The sequence below is a fragment of the Pongo abelii genome, chromosome 18 (genome assembly GCF_028885655.2).
Source record: "Pongo abelii isolate AG06213 chromosome 18, NHGRI_mPonAbe1-v2.0_pri, whole genome shotgun sequence".
Lineage (NCBI taxonomy): Eukaryota > Metazoa > Chordata > Mammalia > Primates > Hominidae > Pongo > Pongo abelii.
The window spans coordinates 80,845,176-80,868,506 of NC_072003.2; the positions used below are offsets into that span (position 1 = coordinate 80,845,176).

The following is a 23,331-nucleotide window of genomic DNA, read 5'->3' on the forward strand; positions in this document are numbered from 1 at the left end:
TAAAAATACAAACATTAGCTGGTCATGGCAGTAGGTGCCTATAGTCGCAGCTATTCGGGAGGCTGAGGCAGGAGAATCACTTGAACCCAGGAGGCAGAGGTTGCAACAAGCTGAGATTATGCCACTGCACTCTGGCTTGGTGACAGAGTGAGACTCCATCTAAAAAAAAAAAAAATAGGGGTACGCCAGAAGACCCCTATAGATTTAAAATTTTTTTTTTTTTAGCCCTGGCAAGAAAAATGTTCCAGCTTGCTGATCTCTTCCTGGGGATAAGTAAGAGTGACATGGCTGCTGGGATTAGGATGTATTGATGGCCCCTTTAGCACTTCTCCTTTCAAAGAGGTAAATACCAAGTACAGACTCAAAGCTGCGAGTTGCCTCCGTGCTCAAGCTGGGCATGGTGGCTCACATCTATAATTCCAGCACTTTGGGAGGCTGAGGCAGGAGGATCTCTCTTTTTCTTTTTTTTTTTTTTTTTTTTTGTAGATGGAGTCTAACTCTGTCACCCAGGCTGGGGTGCTGTGGCATGATCTCTGCTCACTGCAACCTCCGCCTCCTGGGTTCAAGCAATTCTCCTGCCTCAGCCTTCCAAGTAGCTGGGATTTCAGGCACCCACCACCATGCCCGGCTAGTTTTTTTTTGGATTTTTAGTAGAGATGGGGTTTCACCATGTTGACCAGGCTGGTCTTGAACTCCTGATCTTGAGAAATCCACCTGCCTCAGCTTCCCAAATTGCTGGGATTACAGGCATGAGTCACCGCGCCCAGCAAGGAGGAGCTCTTGAGCCCAGGAGTTCAAGACCAGCCTGAGCAACACAGTGAAGCCCCATCTCTACTAAAAAACAAACAAAAAATGTTAGAGAAACAAAAAATGTTTTGTTTGTTAAACAAACAAAAAATGTTAGCCCAGCCTGTGCTACAAGCCTATAGTCTCAGCTACTTGGGAGGCTGAGGCAGGAGGATTGCTTGAGGTTGGGAGGTTGAGGCTGCAGTGAGCTATGATCACACCATTGCACTCCAGCCAGGGCAACAGAGAGAGACCCTGTCTCAAAAAAACAAAAAACAAAAAACAAAAAAACCAACCAAACAAAAAAAAAAAAAACAAAGGCCGGGCATCGTGGCTCACGCCTGTAATCCTAGCACTTTGGGAGGCTGAGGCAGGTGGATCACTTGAGCTCAGGAGTTCGAGACCAGCCTGGCCAACATGGTGAAACCCTGTCTCTACTAAAAATACAAAAGTTAGCCGGGTGTGGTGGTGCACCCCTGTAATTCCAGCTACTCGGGAGGCTGAGGCAGGAGAATTGCTTGAACCCAGGAGGCAGAGGCTGCTGTGAGCCAAGATGGTGTCACTGCGCTCCAGCCTGGGCAACAGAGCAAGAACCTGTCTCAAAAAAAAAAAAAAAAAAAAAAAAAAAACTTGCAAGTCACCAAATAATGGTACGAAATGAACACAGAATCTAATTTACACAGGCGTGGATTCCAGTCCCCTGTGGCCTTCAGGGTTGAGTCCATGATTGACTGGTGGTGTCTGTCATGGTCGAAGAAATGAGAGTCAGCTTTCCCACTTTCATACAGATCCAGGGTTTCTCAGCTGCAACTAACCTTCAAGAGAGATTTGCCTAGTTAACCCCTGAGTAAAATCTGCTTAAGATTTTTAGCCAAACAAAATAGAAAAAAATGAATAAAGAGAGAAATAAACTACTTGCCTGGATCCCTGGCCCGGGACCCAGCCACCTGTCAACCACTGCTATTGTGAAACCACTCAGGCAGAGGGGACACTGTCCAGCTCAGATTCACGGGTCATTGTCATCCACGCTGAATGAAACTCATTAGTCCATTGTGAGCTGTTCAGGTTTAATGCCTCTAAAATTGCCTGATGAAACTGGAGCGTGGTTGGGAAACAGACAATGGCCCGTCCGGCTGAACAAAGCTGTCCTAAGTGCTCAGCCCAGAGTAGAGTCAGGTCCCGCCCATGGCACCCGGCGTGGAGCCTCAGAAATCACGACTGCTCCCTGTGAATATTCTAGTGTGAGCTCAAGGACAGTAGGGCAGACTTGGGTCCATGCCTGTCCCAGATAAAACCGGGTGAGTGACGCCCTGGGGGCTGAATGGAGGCCCGGCGAGCAGGGCGTGCTTACGGAGAACCAGCCGGGCTAGGGGCAGAACACATGCACTGCTGTGGTGGGCTTTGGGCTCTGCTATGGATTGGATTATGTGCTCTCAAAATACAAGTCCTACCCCTCAACATGTGACCTTTTTTGGAAATAAGGTTTTTGCAGATGTAATAAGTGAAGATGAGGTCATACTGGAGCAGGGTGGGCCCCGATCCGATGACTGTGTCCTTATAAAAAGGGGAAGTCTGGACACAGACACACAGGGAGAACGCCTTGAGCATGAAAGCAGAGATCGCGATGATGTGTCTGTCTACAAGCCAAGGAATGCCAAAGATCACCAGCACAGAGAGGCATGGAACAGACACTTCCCCTACAGCCCACAGAGGGAACCAGCCTGCCAGCATCTTGATCTTGGATTCTGGCCCCCAGAACTATGAGAAAATAAATTTCTTGTAGTTGTTTAAAGCCCCCTAGTTGGCAGCAGCTCCGTGGAACTGATACGGAAACCTGGCTTTGAGGCCGTCTCTCTGGAAGACTTTGGGCAAATGACTTTCCTCTTCAAGCCTCGGTTTGGGAACCTGAGAATGGGTAGGCCTGGCTGTATAGAAATCACAGGCCAGGTCGGGCGCGGTGGCTCACGCCTGTAATCCCAGCACTTTGGGAGGCCGAGGCAGGTGGATCACGTGGTCAGGAGATCGAGACCGTTCTGACTAAAAAGGCAAAACTCTGTCTCTACTAAAAAATACAAAAAAAAAAAATTAGCCGGGCGTGGTGGCAGACACCTGTAGTCCCAGCTACTAGGGAGGCTGAGGCAGGAGAATGGCGTGAACCTGGGAGGCTGGAGCTTGCAGTGAGCCAAGATCGCGCCACTGCACTCCAGCCTGGGTGACAGAGCGAGACTCTGTCTCAAAAAAAAAAAAAAAAAAAAAAAAAAGGAGATCACAGGCCCTTCAGACCCCTTATCCCAACACTTACAGGTGGAAAACCAGCAGATGGTGACCACTTCACCCTGGGCAACTGGGCTGAAGTGGCCGTTTGGGGCCCAGGGCCAGACACAGAAGCAGAGGCAGCCCGTCAGGAAGGCGAGGGGCTGGACAGGCTCACAGACAGGGCAGGAAGAAACACTAGAGAGGGGAGGCTTTCCGATGATTCCGTGGTTCCTGCTCCCGTGAGGCCTGGTGATTCAGCTTTTGCGGGGCTCCCTTGTGTGAATTCCTTCCATCAATTACTTTCTTGAAGGTTTCACAGGGACGATATTTTAACTGATCTCTTTCCCTGTCTTTGGAAGTGCTTTGAAAGCTGTAGCGCGAGATACACATTTTCTCAGCAACCACAAACGGTATCCAGCACCTGCTGTATGCAGATGCACGGTAACAGCCTAGCAGCTGCGGATCTCCGCCCCAGGTGGTCACAGGCCAGTGGGAGTGTCCCGGGGCTGCACGAGACCTGAGAGGCCCTGAGAACACGGCAGTGCCTTCTCCCTCAATTCTGGGTCAAAATAAAAACAGGGAGATGGCCAGCAAAGTGCCCCTGTGTTCCATTGTTGGCTGTTAAATGCTTTGGTGAAATGTCACATCTCAAATTCTTCCCTTTCCTCATCTTTTTTATTTTGAGAGACATGGGCTAACAGATGAATTGTAAAAAATATGACTGAGGCTAGAATAGGCCATATGGCATGGTGGCTGAGAGAGCAGGCCTGGTATCAGATTGGCCCAGTTCAAGTGTGATTTTGGGTCAGTCGTTTAACCTCTCTGTGCCTCAGTTTCCTCATCTCTACAATGGACAAGATAAACTTCATCAAGTTTTTCTAAGGATTAATTTAAATGATTAATTAAGTCAATCATTTTGTAAGATTAAATACATGCAAGGTGCTTACTAAAGTGGCTGGCCCATGGTGAGCCCTATATGGGTCTTAGCTATTATTATTATTATTATTATTAATTATTATTATTTTTTGTGACAGAGTTTCGCTGTTGTTGCCCAGGCTGGAATGCAGTGGTATGATTTCGGCTCACTGCAACCTCTACCTCCTAGGTTCAAGCAATTCTCCTGCCTCAGCCTCCTGAGTAGCCGAAATTACAGGCATGTGCCACCACACCCGGCTAATTTTTGTATTTTTAGTAGAGACGGGGGTTTCACCATGTTGGCCAGGCTGGTCTCAAACTCCTGGTCTCAGGTGATCTGCCCAGCTCAGCCTCCCTAAGTGCTGGGATTACAGACGTGAGCCACCACGCCCGGCCATTATTATTATTATTTTTATTATTATTATTATTTTTTGAGACGGAGTCTCACTCTGTTGCCCAAGCTGGAGTGCAGTGGCGTGATCTCCACTTACTGCAAGCTCTGCCTCCCGGATTCATGCCCTTGTCCTGCCTCAGCCTCCTGAGTAGCTGGGACTACAGGTGCCTGCCACCACACCCAGCTAATTTTTTGTAATTTTAGTAGAGACGGGGTTTCACCGTGTTAGCCAGGATGGTCTTGATCTCCTGACCTTGTGATCTACCTGCCTCAGCCTCCCAAAGTGCTGGGATTACAGGTGTGGGCCACTGTGCCCGGCCTCCCGGCCATTATTATTATTAATAAAAGGAAGAAATGCCTTGCCCAGTTCGCAATGACCTACTTGACTGTCCTTTTCACCTGTAGGGGTTGATCACCAGCAACCACATTTGTCCAAGTTGGCTCAGATACTGGCTGGGGTGGGTATCTGGCCCAAGCCAAGTCCTTCCCTCAGAACTGGGCTGAACAGATCCTAGTTCAATCTGGGATGCCCTCTCCAATGGCCACCTCCTGTCATGCAAAAGTAACATAGCAAATTAAGTCAGCCTAACCCAGAGATAAACAGAAACATGAAGTACAGAGAAGGTCCATGGGTCCTTGGATCTTTGGCCCTTTTTGGGCTGGCTACCTTCACACCACTGGGGCCCTGGGAGGCACCCGCAACTCCTAACAACCCATGTCTGTTCTTTGTTTAATCCACTCTGATTAGTTACTATTGCGACAGAGGCGTCAGGAGGCTTTGGCCTGCCTTCTTCTCGCTTCTTTGCATCTGTGAGGCTCTGCTCCCTGGAACTACAAGAAAATATCCACTCCTTTTTCCTCAGCCCAGGCAGGCTGGAGTCAGTTCCAACTTCATGCTGTAATTCAAGAAAGGAGCCCGAGGGTTGAGAAGCCATTTCTCCCTACCATTATATTGAGAACTGACTTCAACTGACATCTTGTCCTGAGCACCTTCATGCATTATCTGCTTAGCTCAATTGTATCACAATTCAATCTCTATTTCACAGATAGGAGTCTGAGGTTCAGAGAGATTAAGAGATTTGGTTGGCGGAACCCAGCTGAAGACGATGGAGACCTGGGCTTCAAATCTAAGGTCTGTCCTCTTGATGTTTTTGCTTTTCTACCTGGAGTCCCTGGATGGAGTTTCCTGCACCCCCCAGCCCCTCACTCTTGCTGTGGGGTTTTAGTTGAACCCTTGACCTTGCCTCAGCTTCCTAATCTGCAAAATGGGGTGATATCATCACCCATCCCTATCTGAGGATTGTCTAGACTGACCCATGCAAATGGGGGTGTGGGTGAGTTTTGGAAGATCAGTACCTGCTCCACAAGTGTAAACCACTTATCCTCCCCAATTCCTTCCTTTCATTGCTTCTTGGCAACTGACTCAGAGATGATGGAGAGGAAAGAAAGGCAATCACATTTAAATTGGTCAATTTGAGCAGCCTCACTGCTAAAACTGGTGTGGGAGACAGATGTAATTAATCTGAAAAACACAGTGGATTTTTGTTCTTGTTGTTGTTGTTTTTTGAGACAGGATCTCGCTCTGTCGCCTGGGCTGCAGTGCAGTGATGCGATCTTGGATCACTGCAACCTCTGCCTCCTGGGTTCCAGCGATTCTTATACCTCAGCCTCCTGAGTAGCTGAGATTTCAGGCGTGTGTGACCACGCCTGGCTAATTTTTCTTATTTTTAGTAGAGATGGGGTCTCCCTATGTTGCCCAGGCTGGTCTCAAACTCCTGGACACAAGTGATCATCTCGCCTTGGCCTCCCAAAGTACTGGGATTATAGGCGTGAGCCACTGTGCCCGGCCCCACAGTGTGTTTTATTTTTAAAAATATGATCCACGGTCTTCCATTCTGTGTAGCCATGCCCCATGTCCACGAGTCAATGGCAGCCTGGCATTTGAGCTCTTCATAAAGTCTCTGTGAGTTTCTTTAAAAATAAATGGCATTAAAAAATTAAAATGAATTGAAAACAAAACTTACTCATAAGAGGGATATCTGTGTCATGGATATATTAGTCAGCAACAAAACGGAACAGACAACGATACAAACACCAATGTGGACGAATCTCAAATCCTTCTATACTGAGCCAAAGAAGTCAGAAGAAAAGGAATGCATACTTTTTGGTATTATGTATGTGACATTCGATAAAGGGTAAAACTATCTACAGTGACAGAGGGCAGATCGAGGATTGCCTGGAGCTGGCAGTGGGTGATTGGGATCAACTACAAAGGAGCAGGAAGATATTTTTTGAGTCTGTGGGAAAGTTCCAGGTCCATGTCTTGATTGAGGTGATGGTCACATGTGTGTATATATGTGTCAAAACTAGTCTATCTGTTCTTTTAAAATGGGTGCTTTTTTGGGGGGGTTAGAGATGGGGTCTCACTACATTGCCCAGGCTGGTCATGAACTCCTGGGCTCAAGCAATCTTCCTACCTCAGCCTCCCAAAGTGCTAGGATTACAGGCATGAGCCACTGTGCCTGGCCAAATGGGTGCAGCTTATTACATGCAAAGTATACTCCAGTAACGTTGATTTGGCTGGGTGTGGTAGGCTCACACCTGTAATCTCAGCACTTTGGGAGGCTCAGGTGGGAGGACTGCTTGAGCCTAGGAGTTTGGGTTCAACCAGGATAACATATTGAGGCCCTGTTTCTACAAAAACACAAAATAAAAAATAAAAAATTAGCCAGGGGTGGTGGTGTGCCCCTGTGGTCCCAGCTACTTGGGAGGCTGAGGTGGGAGGATTGCTTGGGCCCAGGAGGTAGAGGCTGAAGTGAGCCATGATCACACCACTGCAGACAGAGTTTTGCTGTATCGCCAGCCTGGGCAATAGAGTAAGACTGTCTCAAAAAAGTCCCCCAAAACCAAACCAAACAAAAATAACATTGATTTCAAAAGGAAAAGAGGCTGGGCGCAGTGGCTTACATCTGTAAAATACTAGCAGTTTGGGAGACCGAGGCAGGTAGATCATTTGAGGTCAGGAGTTTGAGACCAGTCTGGCCAACATGATGAAACCTCATCTCTACTAAAAATACAAAAACTAGCTGGGTGTGGTGGCGGGTGTCTGTAATCCCAGCTATTCGGGAGGCTGAGGCAGAAGAATCGCTTGAACCTGGGAGGTGGAGGTTGCAGTGAGTTGAGAGCACGTCACTGCACTCCACCCTGGGCAACAGAGTGAGACTCTGTCTCTAAATAAATAAATAGGACAAAGAGTTGCCCATAATCCCATCTCTCTGGAGATAACCACTACAGTTTTGGTGTATGTGGGAAAAGCAATCAATCAATCGATTGTAAGAAATATTAGTTCCAGGAAAGCACTGAGTCCTCTGTAGTACTTTCTTAGCAACTCCAGACTTATTTATTTGGTGACAGTGAGTAGGGAAGGGGGAGAGGCTGGCACTTCATGTTCCCTTGTTGCCCTCCCTCGTCTCCTGTAAGCAGAGAGGGTGGGGAGCTATCATTCGGCTCCCCAGCATCACAGGCGGCTGAACGTGAATCACCTTCCCCTCTCCTCCCTTCCCACTGCTGGAGCTAGAGAATGGGCTGGCTTCATATCAGCCCAGAAGAGGGAGGAGGGTGTTCACCAACTTCACAAAACACGACTCCTCTTTTTACACCGGGAGAATGAGCACATTTTATTATTTGATCAGCACATTAAATACCATCAGCACGGAGTGTCTGTTCCCTTACGCTAGTACCTAATTCCTGTTATAAATGAGGTTCAGGAATGCTCTCCTGGCTGATGTAATTTTGAGACAGAGTTTTCAGATGGAACTTCCAAAGAATCCCCCAAAAGCAAAAGCATCATGGGTAGCTACGAAATTGGGACTGCTTAGGAACAATTTTTTGCCTGCTTTTGGTTCCTGACATTTTATTACACACGCGGCCTCACGCCATTAAACGGACTCCAAAACCACGACTTAATACAAGTTGCATCTCATTCCATCCTATGGGGCCCTATGTTCCTTGACGGTCTGATAAAGTTGGCTAGGAGCGAGTTTGCTACTAGACCCCGTAAGTAGCATCCGAGGAGGAACGTGTCAGGGCACAAGTGTGGACAACATGATCTCCCCAAGACTGTGACCCACAGGATGACTGATGAGGAGGTGGCTCCCACCACAGCATCTTCTGCCAGCTGAGAGGGAGAAATAAACATCTTCCTTGAAACCAGGGGCGATTTTGCCTCCTAGGTGACAAAGGCGGGCACGGTGGCTCACGCCTGTAATCCCAGCACTTTGGCAGGCCGAGGTGGGCGGATCATGAGGTCCGGAGATTGAGACCATTCTGGCTAACACGGTGAAACCCCGTCTCTACTAAAAAATACAAAAAAAAAAAAAAAAAAAAAAAAAAGCCAGGCGTGGTGGCGGATGCCTGTAGTCCCAGCTACAAGGTCTGGAGAAATTTTTGGTTGTTATGACTTGCGGATGCTACTAGCATCCAACAGGTAGAGGCCAGGGATGCTGTAGAACATCTCAGACTGCACAGGACAGCTGCCTGCCACAAAGTGTCATCCATCCCAAATGTGAATAGCACCCAAGTTGGAAACCCTGCTTCCAATCCTGCAGAGATGCTGTGTCTAGAGTGTCTACACCCAGTTGCTGGGCGAAGGGAAAGATTCAGAGAGGTGGTCTAGATGGAGGGCCCATTGCCAGGGTCATGCCAATACGGGTTCTAAAATAACGGTGGTGATGTGAAATAGCTAACACTATTGCGAGTGCTTACTCTGGGCTCAGCTTGATCATCTCATTGAATTTCTGCAACCTGGGAGGAAGGTACTATGACGACTCCACCTGACAGTAAATCAATCAAAGACACATACAGCTGGTAAGCAAAAGAGCAGAGAGTTTGTTTATTTTTTGGCATACTTTTTTGGGGGGCGGTTGTGATGATTTTTTGTGAGGGTGTCTGGCTTTCTCACATGACTGTGAGCTCCGATGAGGGCAGCATCATATGTGTGATGGACCTGTAGTATCCGGCAAAGTCCCTGCCACTCAAATAGGTGCTAATAAACAGGTGTTTAATGGAATCAAATAAAAGAAAGAATGAAGCAGGGTCACATAGCTCAAGAGTTAGGACACTGGCATCTCAGCTAGATCCAGCCATTCAACAGATAACCATGGTGCATTTACTTTGTGCCATGCCCTGGAGAAACAAGCAGCGGTGTCCTGAAGCCGACCTGTAATGGCTCATGACAGCTGATTGTTAATTTTTCAGAAATTTTGCAAGCTGGTTGTCAAACAGCCAGTAAAAAAAATTAAGTTATGTAAAGTTACAATTAAATAATATTTTTAAAAGGTAATACAACTCATCACTTCCTAATTATTTTACTACATTTTGCCGGTATCTCTCCTCTTGAAGTTATTTATGTCGATTGTAGCGGTCGCCAAACTTTTTCTGTAAAGGGGCCAGAGAGTGAATATTTTAGGCTTTGCAGTCCATGGGCTGAATCTGGCCCCTTGCTGGTGTATTGTATCTGTGTGGTGGAAACTCTGCCGTGGGGTGCATGTCTTCCTAACTGCACGTCCAAGGACACGTGTTGGTAGCTTGTATGATAATTGGCCATGGTGGTTGTATTTGCACCAGGGAAATTGTCAAACTTTATAGATCAGGCTTTCCTTTTTTCAGCAGGCTGACTATTGAACACGACCCTGGATACAGTGGTGAGCAAAACCAGAATGAATCCTGCCCGCTTGGAGGGTACAGTGCAGTGCATTGGGGTTTGTGCACCGTTTCATGGCGGGGTGGAGCAAGGAGAGAGAGCTATGCAGAGGCTGGAGTGGATCTCCACTGGAGACCGCTGGTTGTTAAACTGCCAGTTAAAAAAATATTAAGTTATGTAAAGTTACAATTAAATGAATAATATTTTTTAAAAGGTAATACAACTCATCATTTCCTAATTATTTTAGTACATTTTGCCGGTATCTCTCTTCTTGAAGTTATTTATGTCTATTGTAGGGGTTGCCAAACTTTTTCTGAAAAGGGGCCAGAGAGTGAATATTTTAGGCTTTGGAGTCCATGGGCTGAATCTGGCCCCTTGACTATAGTTGCTGACCCCCCATGACAATAGTTGCTGAGCTCCCATGAGGGCAGCATTTTGCGTGCAATGGATCTGTAGTACCCAACACCATCCCCGGCCCTCAAATAGGTGCTAATAAACAGATGTTTAATGGAATCAAATAAAAGAAAGAATGAATGAAGCAGTGTCATGTAGCTCAGGGGTGAGGGCTGAATAGCTAGATGCAGCCATTCAACAGATAATCATGATGCATTTACTTTGCCCGCTTCATTCATTCTTTAGCACATAAAATGCTGCCCTCATGGGAGCAGGGGGAACATCCACTTACAGGTGTGGCTGCTGGAAGGCGCCTCAGCTCAACCTCTCCTAGGCTGCCCCTCAGCTCCACTGCTCTCCTCCCCAACAGGGACTTTGCCACCTCATCAAATTCCTTAATGGCAGCCTGGGTAGCGGGTGTGTCTTTCCCTTCTGAGTTAGCTACAGGGGACACTTCAGAGAACTCGAGTTGAGACTGTGCCCATGAAGGCACTTTACTGTTCAGTATGGCATCCCAGCTCCCAGCACTGAGCTTGACCAAGTGAGTCCTCCACCAGTGTGGCCCGGGGTGACCCCACAGTGGGCTGTTGAACAAAAGTGGTAGTTCAGGTGAGGGCACACGTCATCCTTTGGAACCTGGCTCAAACAAGGAGACACCGCCAGCAAAGAATGCAGAAAATGACAGGCTTGTCTGGTGAACTGGCCTTCGGTTAGTGAACGAGCCTGCGAGAGCCCAAGGGGAGTGAACGGTGCATGAACCGCCGTGCCCTTCCTGCTACTCCATAAGCTTCTCAAGTTCAGTGCTGAAAGGGGAGACTCTTAGGGACTCGGACCATTCTTTGGAGGGTCTGGAGTTCCAGGGCATTGAGCACAACTCAGGGACATGGTCCATCCACGGGAGCTCGAGGGGCTTGTGTCTCCTATAATTTGGGGAGCTCCTGGGATGGGGCTCTGATGGAATCTGATAGCTGGATTCAGATTCCTTTCTAGGTTGGGAGCCTGGGATAGTGGAAGGTGGAGGGGCTCTGCAATGAGTTAGCCAAGTCCCAGTCTAGGAGGCTGTGGACTCGACTGTCACACTGTCACAGACTGAGTACTAACGCCCTCCCAGCTCATCCCCCGCAACATACTGACCCGATCCTGTGGCTGGACCTTTGCTAAGCACCAAGGAGTAGGTTTTTGACAATCAATCACTGTTTATTTGCTGCACCCCAGCTTTGTCCAGGCACTGAGCTAGTGCTGTTGCCAGACAGGCGCTTCTGGCTTCTGCCCTCAGGAACTTTCTTTGCAGTGTCTTGGGGGTTCCATTTCACTGATTTGAAACTATATTCAAGAAATACTGCTGTTTAAAGATGACACTGATTGAATTCAATACTTTCTTACTGAATGCCTGCTCAGGACAACATGACAAAGACAGACATTTGTAATGTCTTCCTAAATTCCCAGAGGAGTGGGAAGCACATGGAATTTGAGGTCGAACAGAATCTGAGGTTCAAACCTCGGCTGGATCCTGATAGTTGCCTGACCCTGTCTGAGCCTCAACTTCCTCGCTCTTAAGATGGGGATGGTAATAGTTCCTACCTCCTAGGCTGGTGGGGAGGAATAAATGAGAACAAATACATGAGGCCTCCAGCATAGTATCTGGCGTTTGGGTACCGGTCATTATTATCACGGTATGTCCTACTTAATGTTTACAAATCAGCCACTGTACTGTGCTGCATTGAGGATGTCTGGAATGGTCCTGGAATATATCAGGGATTTGCATCCTGCTAAATCTCCTCCTTCTACTGGAGTTTTGTGCCCTGTATGGGTAGGGGCGTGTCCACAGATGTCCCTGAAGTGGACAGCAGCTGCTTTGCTTGCCACTGGGCCACTCCACCCAGTGACTTTGTGCTAGCCCTTGTTGCTTCCTTCTCTGGGGGAAGGCGGGCATGAAAGTCTCCTCACTGGCCTCCTTGCCTCTAGGGTTTCTCCTCTGCAATGCTCATCTGTGCCACGCTGCAGCCTTTTGAAGAAGCCATGTACAAGTCACTCCTTTGCATGGCCCATGTGGTGTCTCCCCACTGCTCTAGTCCCTGGGTTTGCATTTCAGGGTGCTGCTTGCTCACCGCCTACATCTCTGCTCCACCTCCTCCAGGGACCTTGCACTCCATGGCAAGTGAGTTCAGTTTCCCGAACAAGCTGAGCATCCTCCCATCTCTTTGCCTTGGTAGGAGCCAGTTCCTCTTCCTGGAGCACCTATCCCCTTCTTTACTTGATTCCTAAAGAACTCTTAGAGTACCCTGGTCCCCCACACTGGGTTAGACATCCCCCTTTCTGTTCCTGGAGCACCAAGCACAATGTCTGTTACTGTTCTGGACTCTGACCTCCGTGCTTTGTGGTTGAGGATGAGGACAGCACCTATGTCATAGGGTGTGAGAAGAAAATGATGTGTGCGTACAAAATTCTTAGCACATAGGAAGTCTCTGGCCACTGTGGTTATTATAGTCATTACTATTAATACCCTAGTGCCTGGCCTGTGGCCAGCATACAGCAGGAGCTCAATGAAAAAATTTGAACAAAGGATCTAATCCCACCCCCTTAATGGACTGGGGGGTTTCTTGGCCACAACCACCCCCCAACACCCACATATATAGGGCTTGCCCCTTCATGCTTGGTGGTTTTCTCAAGGCTGTTCAAGCTCAAAACTTGAAGGAAATGGCAGCAAATTGTGGGCAGCTAATGAATTTCTAAATTTCTAATCTAATTGTGCCTCACCCAGGAGGCATCTCCTGGGCAGGCTGGATGTGAGTCTTCTTTGGTGAGGGATGCAGCCTGGGACCTGCCTTTCACCCCCTGCCTGAAACCCTGGCCAGGCTCGGGGAGAGGGTCCTCTGGGGAGCACCTTCATGCAGCCTGTTCTTGGGAGAGGGGGTGTGACTAATTTCCACCAACGGCACAGATGCTGTGGATATTCCGCAGTGTTCGCGACGCAGTTCAACACACGCTGCACACATTCATGTGTTCACTACAGAGGTGCCTTCACTTAAAAAGGCAAAAATCTAGGGTTTTAACGTTATTAGCTGCAGGAGCACGTGGAGGTAAGAAAACCTGGCTGAGGAGCTGAGCATTTGCTAGGTGGCCTTAGGTGCGGGCTGCTTGTAATGGCAGAAAGGGAGCTTTTTGCATCCAGGCTGCAGTTCCTGATACCCCGGGTCACAAGAGAATCGAATATGGTTCTCTCGTGGGCTGGTGCTGGGCCTGTGAACTCAGATAAAATGACCAGGTGGGGTCCCAGGGAAGGTAAAGTAGGGGGAGCTGCTAGGGTGCACACAAGAGGGGTGGCTGTGTAGGTTGGGGGGGCTTTAACTGGGTTCCTAGAAGAGGCTCTGTCTACAGGAGCAGAAGAAAGAAGGAGGGTGGGGGGACCGTCCCCTCTCCCCAGAAGGTTTGAGGACCCCCAAGGCCAAAGCCTGCAGACGTCAAAGGCCAGGAGTTCGAGGCCGGCCGGGTCCCGCAGTGAGAGACAGGGCAGGGTGGGCTCTGTCCGGACCACTGCGGGGACACTTTCAGTCGGGGAGGCGTCCCCGTCCCACGGCCCCATCTGGCCAGCCCGCTGGGCAGCCTGGACCGCGGAGGAGGCGGCAGGGGTCGAGGGTTCCAGTCCCCGTCCTTCCACCCAGCCCCCGGCCCTCGGGTACCCTTCTTTACCCGTCCGAATCCGGCCCGGGGGCGGCGGGGGTGGGCGACGCGCGGGCCCCCTCACTCGGGCAGCCAGGCTGGGCTCCCGCCCGGGCACCCGCGGGGGCGCGGCTGCCGTGACGTCACGCGCCCCGCCCCCGCGCCCCGCCCCCTCCCCACATTCCGGGCGGGGCGAGCCGGGGCCCCGCGGGGCCCGCCCGCCCCAGCCCCCTCCCCAGGGGCTGCCCCTCCCGTCGGGCCGCTCCTCCCCGTCGTGGGCCGGGACCCCGCCCGGACCGCGGACTCCGCCCGCGAGAGGCCGAAGCCGCCGCGGCCGCCGCCGTTGCCGCCATTGACGTCAGAGGGGCGGGCACATGACCCTGCGGGGACCAATCGCGCGGGCGCCCCGGGCTCCGCGAGCCCAGCGCGCGGCACGCCCCGCCCGCGGCCACTCTCGCCCGGACGGCCGCGCGGACACACGCTCCGTACACACGCGCGCGGCGGCGCGGGGCCCCGAGACACGCCCGCCCCCACCCCGCCGCCCCCACCCCGGCGCCCGCCCTCCGCGCCTGGCCCCGGCCCGCCCTCGGCCTCCCCGCCCCTCCCTGCCGCCCGCCGAGCCCGGTCAGCCGCCGCGAGCATGCACCCGACGAGCTAGGAGGAAGCCCGGAGCCCTGCAGGAAGCGCCGAGGCCAGCCCAGCCCGCCGCACGCGCCGCCCCCCGCGGGCAGCGCCCCCTCCCCTGCGGGTGCCCCCAGCCCCACACCCCCCCACCTTCCCGGGGGGTGGGGGGGTGCGGGCCGCCGGATCCGGGGGCCCCGCCGCCCCAGCAGCCCAGGACAGCCCCCTCTCCCCGCCCCCAGCCCCCTCCCCCGGCGCGGCCATGGATGTGACCAGCAGCTCGGGCGGCGGCGGCGACCCCCGGCAGATCGAGGAGACCAAGCCGCTGCTGGGGGGCGACGTGTCGGCCCCCGAGGGCACGAAGATGGGCGCCGTGCCCTGCCGCCGGGCTCTTCTGCTTTGCAACGGGATGAGGTACAAACTGCTGCAGGAGGGCGACATTCAGGTCTGTGTCATCCGGCACCCGCGGACCTTTCTCAGCAAGATCCTCACCTCGAAATTCCTGAGGCGCTGGGAGCCGCACCACCTAACGCTGGCCGACAACAACCTGGCGTCCGCCACGGTGAGTGGCTCTGCGCGGCTGCACCCCCGCCTCCCCTCGGGGCCCGAGATGCGCCCTCCCTGGCTGCCCCCTGGCGCTGCACCTGGAGCCCAGGGCCTGGGGGGCGGTGGGGGGTGCCGGGGGAACGGGGAGAACCAGGGCGCCTCGCTCCTGGCCTGCTCGCGGGGCTCGATTTTGGAGTCTGAAGCCCAAACCAGCCGACCGGGCTCGGGAGAGACCCTTAAAATGCTGGAGACTCGGCCCACCGCCAGGCTGGGTGCCTGGGGACCTTCTGCCCCCAGCTCTTGTGTTTCTGGTGGGTGGGACTCGAGGATGGACCCGACGCTGGGCCCTGATGGTGTTGGGGGTTCTCTCTGGAAGCCCCTGGCCCATCTGGATCTGAGGGATGGGGGAGGGGAAAACAAAATACCACTCCTCAAATTTAAAAAAAAAAACAACAAAACCTCCAAACCCCCAAACCCAAAGAATTTCCAGAAGCCAGTTCCTCTGTTTGGTTTACCCGTCCTTTATTCTTTTTCCTGCCAGGGCTGGCAGGCAGAACGGAGTGCTTCCCTTTCTGAAAATCTCATTCGCACATTGAGAGGTTGGAAGTGGAGGGGGAGGGGGCAGTGGTCCTGGAATATCTCAGGACCCAGCCGTGGTTGAGTTCTAGCCTAGAAGCTGCTTGGTGGAGCCCTGGTCCGGCATTGTCTGTAGAGTGTTTGTATACGTGTGTGTTGTGTTGCTGGAGGTTTAATTTTGTTATTGTTTTTAAATACATGGGTAGGACCGGGTCAGCTGGATGAGTCGGAGAGGAAAAACCATTGATCTGTTTCTGAAATCAGATCTGCAAATGGTGGCCTTCTTCGTACGTGGAGAAAGACAGCTGTGGTGGGGTCGAGGGGAGAGTGGGGGTGGCGGGTAGGAGCCTGAACAGGATGCTTTGTGTTTTGAAACAAGGACAGTTTCAAATACCGGCTGTGGCTTGGGCCTGAGGCTTGCCGTGGGGGTCCCATCCTCATTGGAGGGGTAGCTTGTCTTCCCCAGAATGCACACTCCTCCCTGGGGCCACCGTGATCCTGTTTACTAAGCGCAGTGGGAGGGGTCCGAATCCACTGCCTGCCCACACCTGTGCCAAGAAAACCCAGCCAGGAAATAGGGTGTCGCTTACATGGCATGTCACAAACGTGTAGCGTGTGTAGACATTTCCCCGGCATCCATGTTGCCTTGGCGGTGTGTCACAGGCCATGACACATGCCCCAAAGAATGGGGAGGGGGGAAAAGTTAGCTGAAGAATCCTACTCCTTGAACCAATCCCCCACCCCCCACCCCAGAGCATTGCAGCCCTCGAGGACTTTTATTCTGAATTTGGGGTCCGACATGCTTAGAGCACCTATTTTCTCTTTCCTGTGGGCACGTTGGTGCAGTATCTGCAAAGACTCCTTTCTCAGGGAGGATTGCTAGTCGCGGGGAGGCGGCCCAGTCCCCGGTCAGGCTGGTGCATGTCCTCAAGCCCGTCCCGCGCCACAGGCCGCAGCATTTGGCTTTCCAATGGATGGAGCGGGAGAGAGCCTCCGAAAATTTGCCAGTACAGAGTGTTTCTGATGTGGGGAGGAACTGGTGACCGCAGTGCCTCCTGCCTGGATTCTGGAGACCCCAGATCTGGCTTCAGAATTTTCACCTGGCTCAGGGGGACTTTATTGGGTATTTTTTTTTTTCCTCTTACACTCCACAAAATGAAGGGTTGTTGGTGGTGGGGTAGGAAAATGGTTAGAAGGAACAGTGACCTGCCATGGGAAGGCCAGGAGGAGCCCCTTCTCCCCCGGAAGAAGCCAGGAGTGAGTGTCCTGCTGCTACCATCCTCAGTTTACGGAAAGCCAGCTCTCGAGGCTAATGGCTCCCCATTTACCTCCGATTGCTCAGGAGGTATATCTGAGAGAAAGAGGGAAGGAAGAAAGACCTGAATAGCCAGAGGCCCCTTGCTCACCTTGGCCAGCCCAGGTGGGTGGCACCATCGGTAGCGTGGGCCTCTCTGGAAAGCACCTGTCTAGTACTTGGGACTGAGGCTTATCCATGGAGTAAGATTCCTCTTGGCAGAGTCCTGCTCTGGTGTTAGGAAATGTGGCAAGAGGAACTATAAGGAAGTGTCCGATGGACAGGCATAATCCCCTTTCCGCTGCCAAGCACTCGCACTGTCACCAAGCACTGCAGGCAGGGGATGTCCTTAAGTCTTACCCTTGCCCTCTGGTGGGCTCCAGGGGGCCTTGCCTCAGGGCCTGTGAGCCTGGAGGTGGGGCTGTGAGGGCTGGCCTGGCTGGAGCGCTGGCCTCCGGGGCAGAGGTGAGGTTGGGACTGCCACCAGGGCTCTTGTCCCATCATGAGACACCTGGTTGGTGTCCAGGCTCTCAGGGAAGCAGTGGAGCCCCTGTGGGGTTTCCCTGAGGCCTGGACATTATGTAATCTGTCTGTGTTTTATAGTGTGGCCCAAGCATTCTATTGAGAAATATGAGTCCAAATGAAACAAAGGTGAATTTGAGTGCAGTTCCCTAGAACAAAAACCCTTTGCAGTCCTGTGGCTTCGCAGCAGCCCCTGGCCCAGCCCTGAGCTCCCGATATTCCAAGTATGTTTCGTAGAGAGTCATATCCTTACTTGAAATCTCAGTCATCCATATTTTAAGCCATCTACACAGCCCAACTCGGAATCATCTGGTAATTGGCTGGTTAATTGTATGGGCTTCAGGAACAAGACCCAGAGTGATTGATAGGGATTCAAACCAATAAACAAACCAAATACTCTTTTTTTGCCCAAACCTTCTGCATTCTGTCTCCATTGATCCAATTAACTGAATCTGAGAGATTTAAGACCAGGCTTCCAGGAGCACATCTGCATCAGGCTGGGATGCAGGCATACTGGGGCTCCCAGTCCCACCTACTGGGTGACACCAGCTAGGTACACCTTTTAGTCTGGGGTCCAAGGGACCTGATAGCCCTCCAGGTTGTCTTACCAGTGGAGCCAGCAGCCTCACCCACCTGGCCTGCCTGTAAACTTTGCCTCCTGTGGAATCAGGTCGCAGCTTGCCCTGCCCTGGTCTCCTGGGCCAGTTACTGATTAAATCCTTGCAGAGCCAACAGCGTGCCTAATGTGGCTTGTGACGGCCGCCAGGTCTGATGCACCCTGTGCTTGGAGACTTTGGATCCGAAATGCTCGTAAACAAAGGAGGAAGCAGATAGGCGACTGCTGACTTGGGAGGGGAGATAGGGAGGCCAGGGCCCCCTCCCTGGGGTACCCAGGACTGCACCTTTGTGGGGAAGGGCCTGTCTGCCGAGGCTGTGGCCTGAATGTGGTGCCCCATTTCCTCTTTGTACCCAAACTTCCCAGTCCCTGGGCCTCACTGGCTCTTCATGGCTGGTGATAGTCGTATTGGTTGTAAATGACAGCCAGGGCACCCAGGGGTTCTGCGTAAGCGGCCGGGTTCGGCAGGACCAGAATCCATTTTTCTGTTCTCGTCTGTGAGTTGAATTTGATCACCTGCTAGACATGTTTGTCCGTGGGCAGAGGGCTTTGTCTGTAGGCTTTGTTTCTTCTGCACCACAGAAGTACAAATAAGCTGCCTACCTTTTATTTCATCTTACTTTTAAGACAATGTGGCACACGGTATTTCAGAATCGTGGATCCACTCAGAAAGTCCTTTATTCAGGGGTCGGGGCACAGGTGACAGTAGTGTTCTTTATTCTCAAGCCATAATTCATCAGTGGCTTGTTTTTAAATTTTCACCACTCTGTTGTTTGATTGCAGTGTTTCCGGGCATCTTGTTGTGGATGGGAAAGGAGAAGCCACCTTAATTCTCATCGGTTTCTTTAGTCTGGTGTTTTCTTGGTGGGGAGCAGCTGTTGTCTGAATTCGGACTTTGTTTAGCACAGGCTTGCTGCACGCCTACTGTGTGTCACTTGCTGAGCTAAGAGTTACACATCCACATGGCTTGGTTTCTACTTAAGAATTAAAATCTGTGTCCTCCAGGGTAGTCACAGATCCCACGAGAACTCATCTGTGTCCACATGCACGCATGTTAATTGCTTTTTCACTTTTGTCACATAGCCCCCCTTCCCCCCATGTGCCTAGCCTGCCTTTAATTTATTTGATGTTTTTCATGGCAGTAAACACAGAGATTTTTTCCCCCCTTTCCATGCCATTTGTCATAGGAGGATTTTGGAGTGTATCAAAATTGTTTCCTAGACAACTTGTCTGATTGGAGGTGGTGGAGGGGAGGGGCCGAGACAGAGAGGAGAAAAAGTCAAAATTCTCTGTAGATTGCAAACGTGGTTTGCCTTTCCTAGGCTGTAATAAGTAAGTGCATTTTAAGGAAGGAGTAAGTTTTGATGCTCCCATTTGCCTGGTGCAATCTGAGATGCCTGTTCCGGCCACGGCAACATCATGCCAGTCCAGGTAGAAGGAATTTCACTGTGTGTGGCTGAGCTTTCCTGCAAGTGGGTGACAGAGGTGGCAGTTGCTGCTGGCTTGGGCTGGTTGGCCCACAGATTGAGTGGTGTGGCGGCCCTGCCTGCTCCTTAGTGTCTCATCGGGCAGTGAGAGAGGGCATTTCTGGGGCACTGTCCTGGACAGGGCTCAGGGGGACCTGGTAGAAGGCAAAGCTGTCCCAGGGCACCTCAATTGCCGCCAGCCAGGACTGAGGGTACCCGATTGGTGTTTTGTTGGCATAGACGTTGCAGGGGGTCAGCTTACACCTTTGATTAAAGGAATACATGAGATTAAGTGAGGCAGCCTGATAATGGGACATCTCCGCTGTGGGGCAGAACAGATTTGGGTTTTGCGTTCTCATGGTGCTGGATCTGGATTTGGAGGGTGCAGTTTCCTGGCTGTGTGACTTTTGGTGCTTTGCTTTCCCTTGCTGGGCCTTGTTTTTCCTCCATCCTTAGGGAGAGCACCTCATGTCTAGGGTTGCTGTAAGGATTGGAGAGGGTAGATAAGCACCTAGTAGTATAGTCAGCATACAGTGACCAGGATTCCAATTCCTGTTTTGCTGATTGCCCTGAAAGAGCTTCATGACTTTCCGCACAAATGGAAGGGATTACTGTTACCTAAAAATGGGTGGCCTCCAGAGAGTTCCCTGAGATGAATAGTGCATTGGGGAAAGTTAGGGGTATTTAGCAGGTCTCATAGGTAGGAAGGCAATGAAATTCTTGTGAGCAGTTTAAGAAAAATTCCTTGGGGGGCATAGTCTAGTTTCTTAAAATAAATTACAAAAATTGAAATACTCATGTATGCATCAGGTAGATTTGATTAGTATAACAAGGTATGTAATGAAAAATGAAGCTTCCCTTACTCGACGTCCTCACAGCCCCTAGTGGCCCTCCTTGGAGGCAAACACTGCTGCTCATTTCTTGTGTGTCTGGACATGCATGCACACAGCTATCTACCATGATTCTTCACTGGACAGAATATTTTGGAGACCCTCCATGTGTGTGCAGCTGCCTTGTTCTTTTTCATTGCTGCATAGTGTTCTGTCATAGAAGTGTATCAAAGTAATGTAGGTAGACCCTCCCCTGTTGATGGGCATTGAGGTTAGTCCCAGCCTCTTTGATATGGTTTGGATGTGTTCCCGCTTAAATCTCATCTTGAGTTGTAGCTCCCATAATTCCCTTGTGTTGTGGGAGGGACCCAGTGGGAGATAATTGACTCATGGGGCGCTTTCCCCCATACTGTTCTCTTGGTAGTGAATAAGTCTCATGATATCTGATGGTTTTATAAGGGGAAACCCCTTTTGCCTAGCTCTCTCATTCTCCTCTTGTCTGCCACCATGTAAGACGTGCCTTTCACTTTCCACCATGGTTGTAAGGTCTCCCCAGCCATGTGGGACTGTGAGTCCATTAAACCTCTTTCTTTTGTAAATTGCCCAGTCTCAGGTATGTCTTTATCAGCAGCGTGGAAACGGACTGATACACTCTTGTTCCTTGAAAGAAAACATTTTCTATTTTTACTGAATGGAGTTGTCTCTATTTTGATGTTCTTTTGCTTAATTCTTTGGGATGGGGGAGCTGAGCCTCCTTTTGAAGAGGGAAGGGCAGTGTTTCCTGGAGTTATTGCTACCTGGAGTCATGCTTTGTTCTGGCTAAAGGTCACCAACCAGGGATCCCCCTCAGAGGGTCTGGCCACTTGGTCTTCCCTGCAGCTGAAGGAACACAGGTGACCAGGGGGCTCTGACAAAGATGCACTGACTTCCACCCGCAGGACAAGGGTCTGTGCAGCTCCACCTGAGGGCATTGCTTTTTGTTCCCCAACTTCCTGCTTTCCCCAGGATGGAAGCCAGGCCACCCAGCCCCATGGTGGAGAAAGAGAGGAAGTGAGAATTTCTCTTCGTTGCTCCTGGCTCTGGTGATGAACCACCCAGTGTATTCAACAGGCACCGAGGGAGACTGTGCGCATTTTGAAAGGAAGCTTCGCTTACATCAGCAGAGCCCTAACCGAAGGGTGACGAGACGTGCGTGTGGGGGAGGTGTTTGCTGTGTGTATTGAGGCAAAGGAGATGGCAGAGAAAATATTTCTGGTGCTGAAATTGGTTCCTGACTTCAGTAGCCGTTTCGTTACCCCTCCCATGTGCACTGTGCTCATCCTGGCATTTGGGGTGTGCACTGAGGCCACAGGAAGAGAACACGGCAGACCCAGTGGAGTAGGGGAGTGAGGACCTGGACTTTGAAATCAGACAGGGGAGCTTGAATCCTGCCTCTGCAATGTCCCAGGTGGTGACCTTGGGCAGGCCCCCTAGCCTGTGTCCTTATCTGTAAAGCGAGGATCAGAGAGACTTCCTCTTAGCATTGATGTCAGGGTAAGTGAGGTGAGGCCTGGCGGTGCTTTCATGCCTCCATTCAGCAGATAAGTGTCACCGTTCTAGGCACTCGGAAGAAAACAAGAGCCTGCCCTCGTGGAGCCTGTGTTGATGGGAGTGGACAAACAACTAAGTTAAGAGCAAGTAATTATAAAATCCGATGGCAGGGATCGTGGAGAAAAGCAAGCAGGGTGGGGCGAGTGGTGGGCTGCTTTGTACATAGTGGTCAGGGAAGGGGGTGATAAGACTTCCAGGGGGAAGAGCATTCCAGGTAGAGGGAACAGCAATTGCAAAGGCCCTGAGGCAGGAGATCATCCGTAGAAATCACCCAGTAAAGTGGCTTGCACCTGGTACGTGCTCTATGATTGTCAATTTCCTTCGCCCTGCTCTGTGAAGCTGTTATTATCTGTTTAAAAAATTAATGAGTGTGTAGAATGTGCAAGGTGCCGGACACACAGGCAGCTCCTTGCCCCATAAAGCTTCCATTTTGTTGCTTCTGTTGTGTGTTTTTTCTTTTGTTTTTGTTTTTGTTTTTTTTGCAAACCTGGCTGCCTCCCAGTAAATAGTGAACAATAGCCCTGTAGCAGTGCCTTAAGAGATTCTTAAATGACAAAGCCCAGCAGAACTTTGAAAACGCAACTCCCTTTGTCCGTAACTACACTCTAAGGATCCTAGGATCTAGAACACACTAGTGCTCTGATTCGCCTCTGGTTTCGCCAGCGAGGAAGGGGCGAGGGGAAGTGTGAGGCCCAGAGACCCTTGCAGCTGGCTCAGCAGCCCACCTGGGATTCAGACCCCGCCACCTGTCTTCCCATGGCGTCCTTCGTTCGTGGCGCTGCTGCTTTCAAGCTACTGTCAGAAATGGTAGGGTGGACAGAGCGACTAAACTGATTGTGCTGGGTGAACTCTTTGGAGGGAAGCACATGGTCTGGATCGTCCGGTCCCTGGTGGATATAGGATTTGAGTGTATGGAATCAGACAGGCATCTGGGTGCTTCCCTTGGGCTGGGCTGGCTGCATCCAGCTCAGGTGGGGTCATATGGAGAGGGAAGATCACACTGGGACTTCTGCTAGCTTCTCTGGGTGTCCTGGGCCAGTGCCAGTTTCCTTAGAGGTCCAGGATGTCTGAAAATTGGAGCACACAGTCTGAGCAGACCCAGGCCTGGCTCTCCTCCCTCGCGTGTTGGCTCCCTGTGTGGACTAGGTGACCCTGTTTACCACCA

At 51.2% G+C, this 23,331-nt stretch overlaps 1 protein-coding gene across 2 annotated transcripts in view; it reads left to right on the plus strand.

The window, feature by feature from the left end:
• The first annotated feature begins 14,555 nt into the window (after nt 1–14,555).
• The window catches only part of CMIP (c-Maf inducing protein), a 271,934-nt gene continuing 263,158 nt past the window's right edge, over nt 14,556–23,331 (plus strand). The window contains exon 1 of one of the 2 annotated variants that reach the window (XM_024233595.2): nt 14,556–15,288. In XM_024233595.2, the coding sequence (XP_024089363.1) occupies nt 14,989–15,288 (300 nt within the window). In that variant the 5' untranslated portion in view covers nt 14,556–14,988. The remainder of the gene's footprint in view (nt 15,289–23,331) is intronic. The other variant, XM_063717370.1, reaches the window with a different exon arrangement.